This window comes from Cavia porcellus, unplaced genomic scaffold, assembly GCF_034190915.1.
Source record: "Cavia porcellus strain 051 isolate PalLab524CR breed Dunkin Hartley unplaced genomic scaffold, mCavPor4.1 scaffold_14, whole genome shotgun sequence".
Taxonomy (NCBI): Eukaryota; Metazoa; Chordata; class Mammalia; order Rodentia; family Caviidae; genus Cavia; species Cavia porcellus.
The window spans coordinates 35,491,544-35,501,284 of record NW_026947497.1 but is presented as its reverse complement, the minus strand read 5'-3'; the positions used below and the strand labels follow the sequence as shown (position 1 = coordinate 35,501,284).

The following is a 9,741-nucleotide window of genomic DNA, read 5'->3' as shown; positions in this document are numbered from 1 at the left end:
CATCCGCTCTGTCTTACACAGGCAGCCACAGCATCCTCAGGCCTGTCAGGTGGAAAAGGAGAGGACAGGAGCCCTTACTGCTCTCACAGGATAAATGGCTTGAAAGTGCCATTTTATTTAAAGTCGCTCAGAGAGAAGCACTGTGGAAGACTCAGGGGTAGGATGGGTGGGAGCTGGGGATTAACCATAGGACACAGAGGCTCTCTGGAGTTATCAAGGGCTGATGCCTTTGCTCACATTTTTAACTTATACATGAAACATTCTCAGTCTCACACTCTCATAACTCCAACAAAGCTATGTTCCCTTGGATCTCCAAGAACATTAGACCCAAATCCAGTAGCCTGTGTCTGTCTGTCGGTCTATCTCTTTGTCACCTCCTGACATTTATTGCAAACTTGACACTGAAGCCCCAGCCCTTCTTTCAATATAGTCTCAAATACCAAGTTCTAAGACCCTACATGCTACTGTTTCTTGTCCTAACTCTACCTGTGGCCAGTCATTCTTTCCAGACCGTAACTGCAGGTCCCGCTGTGTTTAGCCTTTGTTCCCTTCCCAGCCCATTGTAACTGGTTCCATGTAAAGCATGCATTTTCACTGCCTCCGTATCACTGAGCCAGAACCTCCCACTTCAGACTTCTGACTCCCTTAGCGAGGTACATGCACTTTCCTATGGTAGCTTCTTATCCATACTGTTCTTTCCCAATAATTCTATGACTTCAAAAGTTGCTGCCATCTTTTTACCCAAAGCTTACAAAGCTGCCTCACAACAGTTGCAACATTACCGACCTACTTCTCATGTTCTTTAGCCTGGAGTCACTTTTTGAAAACTGTTTCACTCCACTTCTTATTCTTCATAAAGTTCTATGGTCTGTCGGGTTAGATGTGACATTTATCTGAGAGCACTTTATAAGTGTTTCACTGGAACAAATTGACAGCATGAATCCACACTCATTTCGGGGCTGTTCTTTGACTTCTCTAGCCTGGCCTCTTACCTACTTCTTCTGCTCCCTCCTTTTCTTCTCTGTCAACCAGTTTCCCAGTCTTTCAGGCCAATAGAGTGCATTGGTATACACACATCCTGCCTCCCCCAACATATTTATTTTCATGCATTCCTCGATCGCTTTATTTCAACAAGTGTTTGTAGGGGAAAAAAAAACCCCACACTCTCTTCCTCCTCCTTTCTGTTCAACCAGAGCCTACCCAACGTTGCCTTGGAAGCTGCTTGGATCTAGGTTCTTGAATTGTATCACACCTTCGTGTCCTATTAGCCCAACTCCTACAGGAGATGAGTCTCTGTCCATTCATTCATCGGGAGCTTAGTTCAGTGCTGAGTATCAGCAGGTCCTAGATGGCTGAATGTGGATCCTGGTAATATTAAAGGATCTTTGGCTCACTTGAGAAGGCCCAATCCTTTTTTTTCCCCTCCTTTCCTTCTTTTTTTTTTTTTCCCTCCTGTTTCCTGTGATTTCCACTCTATTTCTCTCTTTTTAAAGGGCACTTTACAAGACATTCAGAAAAGTAAACACTCAAAGAAGACAGAAAAATAGAAAATGGGGAGATGTTTTTCAAATGGATGGTGGAACAAGAGATGGAGGGAGTGGGAGAGAGGGAAAAAGGAGGTGAAAAAAAGAATTGAAGGACAAATTATGAAAATAGAGCTTTCGCAACTGAGAAGGGGACCAAGAGTTTGAAAGAGCAGGGAGAGAGAGGTGAAGCAGGGAAGGAAGAGACAGACAGACAGCGGGAGGGACAGAGGCAGAGAAGTGAACTGAGGTGTGTCCCGTACCCGTACCAACTGCCTGCGTTAATTATAATCATTAGGTACTGCAAACACACAGTAATAAAAAAGATAAAAATAGAAAAATGTTCTCACACAACCCTGGTATAGCGATTTATCTCTGCAGGTAGCAGAATTAGAGCAGCAGGATTTCAGATTGGGACAGCTCAGGAAACGAATCTTACACAGCTGGAAACAAGGCAGAGCCAAGAGGACTTCTCAGGGCCGCAAGGCTGGTGAGGGGCAGCAGCGGGCCCTGGAGCCAAGCCCCGGCCAGGCAAGCTTCAGTTACAGGAGCCAAGGAGGCCCCCTCGTGTGCCACTGCGGCAATTTACCGTCTGCTGCCTGGTTTGTCCGCAATCTCACCTGACATCTTTCCAGAAAAACTGATGCACAAAACGCTTATTTCCTTTGAAAGGGCAGAGTGTTTTTAGGTTTTTCATGAGTGACTGATTGATTGATTGATTGATTTTTTAGTCTCACTTTGGTTATCAGAAATGGGGAAGAAAGAATGTGGGGGAAGGAGGTCAATTTAAAATGAGAGGAAAGGGACTCGAGACGGCGGGATTGTGAGGAACCTGAAGAGTCCGAGGAACCGGGTGATGAGCTACTGCGCCCCTCAGGAGTTCACCGCTCGCAGGAGTCCTGCGAAGTCGCGCCGTCGAGAGCTCCTGGCCGCTGCACCCGGCTGCACCGCTGCAGTAACAGAAGGCGCCGCGCGCCAGGGCTCCAGGGATGCCAGCGCGCCCTTCTGGTGACGCGCGGAGCTTGGCACAGGCGGCGGGGTGCACGGCCAGGACTTCAGAGACAAGCGCGGCGGGCAGGATGGGGGTGGGAGGCACCCTGAGCCCGGGCCTGCCGGTTCCCACGCCCAGGTCCTGGGGGACCTCCGCGGCCCAGCCCCGGGCGGCCGGGTATAAAGGTCCCCGCGGAAGCAGGGCGCAGTGGGGCGCGACAGGCAGGGCACAGAGATCCTCCAGGCTCGCGTGGGGACCAGACGAGGAGACTCGGTCCCGCTCTGCGCTCTGCAGGTAGCCGCTGCTTCTGCGAGGTCCCGGAAAGCACATAGAGTTTCCTAAGCCGGCCAGGCAGACGTGAAAAAGAGGAAAGGAATTTCCACCTCCGGGGCTGGGCCATTTTACTATTGCTGCTTGTCTGCTTGAGTGAGGATGGTGAGCCCGACGGTGTCAGACGTGCACCCCACCATGGGGGTCAAGATCTTCTCAGCCGGAGTGTCGGCCTGCTTGGCGGATGTGATCACCTTCCCGCTGGACACCGCCAAAGTCCGCCTACAGGTAGCGAACCAGACGCAATGGGGCGCAGGGGACATCTATGGCACACGGGCCTTTGATCCCCTGCTTTGGTTTTTGCCACCCTTTCTGGTTAGGGAAGACAGGTGGCCGTCTTTATTTAAAAAAAAAAAAAAAAGTTGGCTCTGTACTGGGATGGGATGCTTTAGGGTTGGAAACTGGAACTGTTTCCTGGATTAACTAAATGACCATAAGGGCCCAGACGCTGGGTGATTGCGACTACCGCCAAATCCTCCAACTCTAGGGTGCGCTGAGCTTTCTAAACAGAGGCCTGGAAGTCAAGCACTTTCCTGTTCCTTCTTTGATTCTGCAAGGTGCATTCCCAGTCTGTTGCCTTAGGGGTTCGCGAAAGAATTCTTGGGGTGAATGGGGATAAGGAGTCAGAATTACACCCACCCCCCATATTTAGATGTGGGGATGCACAGGGAAGAGCTGCTGAGCTGAAAAGTAGCGCAATGGGAGAATCCGCAAGGACATCTGATGTCCCCACTGGTTTTTGCGCCCATAGGACTGTTTCTCCTCCCTCTCACCTGCACCTTTCTCATCTCTAGATCCAAGGCGAAAGCCCGACCTCCAGCGGCATTCGGTATAAGGGCGTCCTGGGGACTATCACCACGCTGGCAAAGACTGAAGGGCCCGTGAAACTGTACAGCGGGCTCCCCGCAGGCCTGCAGAGGCAGATCAGCTTCGCCTCCCTCAGGATCGGCCTGTATGACACCGTCCAGGAGTTCTACACCTCGGAGAAAGATGGTAAGCCGTGAGAGTCCCAGAGGGACCAGAACCCCGGGACTCAGTCCAGTTACCAGCAGCAAAAAAGTAACACGAGGGGCTCTAGGCACAGCTCAGTGGCCAGAGCGCTTGTTTAGCTGTTGGAAGTCCGAGTTCAATCCTAGCACAAAAAACCCCAAAACAAATAAACAAACAAACAAAAACCCTAAAAGAGCAACACCAACACACCCGGGTAGTGGTCTTCATAACAAGCTGGGAGATGGGCATCAATATTTGAACAATCTCCCTTCCCCAAATATGAGTTTTAGACACCAACCAGAAATATCTTAGAAGTATTCTGTGGTTATTACATTTATTTAGTAACGCGTATTGAACTGCCATGTACCACAAACCGTATGAGATGTGCAGGTGACCGCTGTCTAGACAGGAGTTGTATGCAGAGAATGGGGCTGGTGGGTAGAGGTTAACAGTGACTTCACACTGCTGTACATACTGTGTTGTGAGTCCGTGCAGGCCACTGGGCACGTGGAAAGGAGTATTTGACCTGGCCATGGGAACCATGTCCTGCAGGAGTTCCCTGGGGAGGGAGTCTGAATCCAGTCTTGAAAGGCCAGCAGGAGGAACCCAGGAAGGACAGTGAGAAAAGACCCCTCAAGCCATGTGAAGGTCGCATGCATGACCTTCACTAAGAAAGGATTTTTCCTTAGTGAGACCAAAAAAATGGGAAAAGTCAATCTCCCTACTTCCTATTATCTATCTTTTATTTTGATCTCTATTTACCCTATGTCAAGGTTAGGAATCAGAATTTGAAAAATTATTTGAATTATAAGTCCTTGATGAGTGGATGCTACTGAACTGTGTCTTTAGTATGTGTGTTGCCATAGCAAGCACTGAACCGTAACTTTATATTTCTCTATAGGACTAAATATCGAGCTTCAAGATTCTTCATATTTTATTGAATAATATTTGCCTTGAGCAACACAAGCTAATTTTTCAAAATTTCATGACACAAATCACTTTCTTAGTTTTTTTCTTCTAATTTTTTTGTTTCACAGAAGCCTAATATTATTTGATGTCTGTATTAAGGCAGTTTTCTCATTGGGCTCTTCTTAAGACTGTCTAATGATAAATATTTTCACTGATCAGAGGAAACTCAAGCATTATAGTGACTGCTATTCCCTCAAGGATGGGAGGTATTGGAAAATACAGCTAACAAAGGACTAAGGTTACTACCAGAAAGGTCTAGGCCACTGTTTAAATAGGCAGCACTTTCTTTTCCCTTAAAAGTCTTAATTGAAAAAAAAATAGACAACCACAGCCTTCTGGCTCAGCTATGGTTGGATGCAGCTTTAGTGCATAATCAGCATGTAAACAAAGATTAGGGAAATAGAAGAGGTGTGTAAATATAAACAAAGTAAGCACTACAAATTAAAAATGTACATGGATGCTTTTAGTCTTTTTTTTTTAATAATTTTTTTCTTCTCTGGACAGCAACGCCTAGTTTGGGAAGCAGGATTGCAGCTGGCTTAACCACCGGAGGAGTGGCAGTATTCATCGGGCAGCCCACGGAGGTCGTGAAGGTCCGACTCCAGGCGCAGAGCCATCTACATGGCCTCAAACCTCGCTACACTGGGACTTACAATGCTTACAGAATTATAGCAACAACAGAAAGTTTGAAAAGTCTTTGGAAAGGTAACTACCAGGTGGATTTTATAGTCATCAAGACACACATCACCGGTGACTACTGTATCATAAGCTAGAGTTTTTAAACATGGCTTTTTATTTTCCTTCTCCAGGGACAACTCCCAATCTGTTGAGAAATATCATCATCAACTGCACAGAGTTAGTCACGTACGACCTGATGAAGGGCGCCCTTGTGAGAAACAAGATACTAGCAGGTACCGTCCTGTGTCTCTAATTACCCCATCTACACCTTTATTATTTCGTCTTGGGCTTCCTTTCATCCCAAATAGCCTTTTAAAAAAAAAATTAAGTAATTTTGGACCATAACTTTTTGGAGAAGCAGAAAAAGACCCATGCTTCAAACTTCAAACTGTACCGCCACAAATGTTTGTGTCAAAGTGCAACTGCATTCTTATATCAATATTTTCCTCATTTAATACTGAAATGTGAAAAGTTGTTAGAATTAGTCTTAGTAGAACTCAGGTAGTGAGACTATCCTATCCTGTACAGTATCCACAGTACAGTACATAAGTGTCCTGTAGCCAGAAGGAGCTCATCAATAATTTCACCTGCCTGAGAATACCTTTCTAAAGATATTATAGCAACAGTTTCTAGACACATTGAAATTCTCCTGTGATAGTGACTTTCATGCAACTAAAAAGTATTAGGTGCCCAAATATCAGGTACTATGCCAATCTGTTGTTTTCCTAATGTGTTTATGATCTGCTATTCATGTATTATTGATCATCTTGTACTGCAAGTATAACTTGCTTACTATATTTTATTTATTTCTAAAGCATCCATCTTGACCTCATGTTGTCAAGGATCTGGTCAGTAACTAAACATGAACCACCCAAAAGACCGTGTTGACCTGTTTCATTGATCTGTTTCAGATGACGTCCCCTGCCATTTACTGTCAGCTCTTATTGCTGGGTTTTGCACAACGCTTCTGTCCTCTCCAGTGGATGTGGTGAAAACCAGGTTTATTAATTCTCCACCGGGACAGTACCTAAGTGTGCCCAGCTGTGCAATGACAATGCTCCTCAAGGAAGGACCCACGGCTTTTTTCAAAGGGTAGGATATGATCTTATCTGCAATGGTGCCTATAGGATGTCCATGCGCTTTGAGACACTGTTTCATTTAAACAGTTGGCACAGAGCTTGTGAGCCTCAGTATATGCACTGGACTTAGTATCAACTTTTCCTTGCCATGAATTTTTCCAATTCACCAATTCCACCGAGTCAGAAAATAAAAGGCTAGGACAGAAAAAGGTTTCCAGCCTTGCCCAGGAGCATATTCCAAATCAATGCCTTGCCATTGGTTCAAATCAACTGGAAGCATAGACCGTATTCTAATCATTATGCCCTTGTTCAGGAAGGAGGTCTATAAACTAGTGGAAAAGAGTAATAGAGAACTATGAGTAAGCAAAATTTGATTTTCATTATTTTAACATTGTAGGTTCAAGTTTCAAATTCTAGTAGAGCAAAAGTAAAGAAAAATCATTACGACTCACCAAGAGATATAGAAGTTAGGTGGGTGTTGGAGCACAATCTATAATCCCAGCACTCACAGGCTACTGCAAGAGGACTAAAAATTGTAGCACAGCCTAGGTAACTTACTGAACTAGTGACTTTGTCTCAAAATTAAAAAAAAACAGTGCTAGATATAGTGGCACACGCCTGTCACCTCAGCACTCAGAAGACTAAGGCAGGAGGATAGCTATGAGTTTGAGATCAGCCTGGGCTACACAATGAGTTCAAAGCCAGCCTAACTGCATAGCTGGATCCTGTCTTAATTAATTAAAATTTTTAAAAATTAAAAGGGTTGGGGATATAGCTCAGAGTGAAGAGCCTGGGTTCAATTCCTGAAACCGGGGGAACAAAAGTGAAAATTATGTGATTTGAATAATTATATTAGACTTAACCTAGAAATTACTATTGGGCAATAGATTACATAGATTACATTTTTCATAATATATTATATTGGAAACTACATTCCTAATAAAGTATAGTATGATCTAACTTTGAATGTGTCTATTAAAGACTATATTGACAGAAAAATAGTAAAGACTATGCCTCAAATTTTATAAAATAAGTTACATATCCATTATTCAAAATATTACAAGACTATCTGAACTTCTGATGCATTAATTGTAGAATTAACTTAAAATGGTTACACGAATTACTAATCATTAACCACTTAATGATTTTATTCTTTTTCAAGGTATAAAAACCTTTTAGGAAAGGCATAGTACAATATATAACACTGAAAACATTCTATGGCTAAGTAAAATAAGTCTTACAGAAAGACAAATAACATCAGATTCCATTTAAATCAGGTACCTAGTGTAGTTACAGATATAAGGACAGAAAATATAATAGTAGTTCTCGAGGCTGGGCAGGGGTGGACACGGGAAGTTGGTAGTTAATGGGCATACAGTTTGTCAAGGATCTATTGTTGTATTTCATTTTACCATATTTTTATTTTATTGTTTATTTATACTTTGGATTTCTTGTATAAGAGAAACCATTTGATATTTTTGCTTGCGTGTCTAATTCATTTCACTTCATGTTAGTCTCCAGTATATCTGCTTTCCTACAAATGACTCACATTTATCCTTCTTTATGGCTGAGTGGAACTTGATTGTATAGACATACCACATTTCTTTATCATTCACCTGTTGATAGACATAGTGGGTGCAGAGTTTGTTTGAGGTGACACAAGGATGTGGAACTGGATGAAACTGCCAGTTACACACTTGATGCCTCTCTATACATTTTTAAGTGGTACATTCACAATAAAAACTTCATGTATCTGGGAAATATATCAAGAGACCTGGGGTGAAAAAAAGGTCCCATGGAACATGTTTTCTGTAAACTAGATTTCATTTAAGAATAGAGGCAAAGCAGATCTGACTGTTGACACCTTGTGTTCTGGAATATTTCATTACTGTAAGCAGGCATTCAAAGATCAACTGTCGTACCTAGGTATCAGAATTCTTTAAAAAAAAAAAAACCCCAAAACCTTAAACAAGCAAACAAATGAAAATCTGTTTAAACCTGAACAGTATCTTTAAGGTAAGAGTTGCTGAGATGGAGACAATCCTGACAAGGAAGTCATCCTTTCTCCACTTTTGTCTGTTAATAGCATCCTTTTCTCTGCCTATTAAGCAAAGAAAAACAAAAAAAGTTATTGAAAACTATGCTTTGGCAGCAGTGAAGGATATTTATGGATTTACATAGACGCTATTGTTGAGGTTTTGTTGCTTTGAAGCGGTAAGGAACATCTATGGAACATCTTTAGTTTTGGCAGAGGACGGAGGAAGAATAGATGCTTTTAAGCATCTTCATTACAGGAGAGTAGCAAAATAAGAAACATAAACTGCCTGTAGTCTCTTAGTTTAAAAATTTCAAACTAATAGAACGGCGATGCACTTTTTTCCAGATTCGTACCTTCCTTCCTGCGACTGGCATCCTGGAACGTCATTATGTTTGTGTGCTTTGAGCAGCTGAAGAGGGAGTTGATGAAGTCAAGGCAGCCCGTGGACTACGCCACTTAATTGGCTTCGAGGAAAGGAAACAGCTTTCTTTGCTGATGCAACATTAGTAAGAGCAAACCCCCAAACAGCCTTCTTTACTTCGTTTCATCCTAAGATGATAAATACTGGTAGGGTAGAAAGCTTGGGACTTTGTTTTTTAAAAAAGGAAAACAAATATTATTTTGCAAAATTTTATTTTCAGTGTCTTAAAGAGAGAAAAGCATAACATTCAGTTTACACCATGTAATGTTTAATGACTATAGTAGATGCATTTGACTGATCACTTTAGGAATGGAATTGTGTAAGTGAATACGAAGAAGTTTAACACGTTAGAAAGGGAAAGCTGAATGGAGTGCATTTTACATTTATAAATACTTTAAATGAAGTTATCAATAAAGTAGCACTGTTTCCTTTTATTTATTAACCACAACTGTCAGTTAATGTATTCAATAAAGCATTGCTAATACCTTCTGAAGTTTGTCTTTTGGAATCTATTTCTGGATCGAAGAGTGGGGTTAACCTGAATACAAAATTATCCTGTAACAAGCAGAGGTCTTTAGAACGAATAGGCATAGACTGACTGTTATTAGCACAGACTTTGGGTTTTTACAGGTCACAATTTGCAGAATTTCTAAGCTGAGGCACTCTATCCCTGTGGGCATTGTGTTAGGGGCATGGTGTCTACTCTAAATTCACAGTTCCAT

General features: G+C 42.8%; 1 protein-coding gene across 1 annotated transcript; it reads left to right on the top strand.

The window, feature by feature from the left end:
• Positions 1 to 2,709: 2,709 nt before the first annotated feature.
• On the top strand, positions 2,710 to 9,512 carry Ucp1 (uncoupling protein 1). Its single transcript, XM_003476828.4, has 6 exons — positions 2,710 to 3,072; positions 3,639 to 3,837; positions 5,308 to 5,508; positions 5,613 to 5,714; positions 6,393 to 6,573; positions 8,944 to 9,512. The coding sequence occupies exons 1-6, from the start codon at positions 2,947 to 2,949 to the stop codon at positions 9,056 to 9,058; spliced, it is 924 nt and encodes a 307-aa protein (XP_003476876.1). The 5' UTR covers positions 2,710 to 2,946; the 3' UTR covers positions 9,059 to 9,512.
• The last annotated feature ends 229 nt before the right edge of the window (positions 9,513 to 9,741 follow it).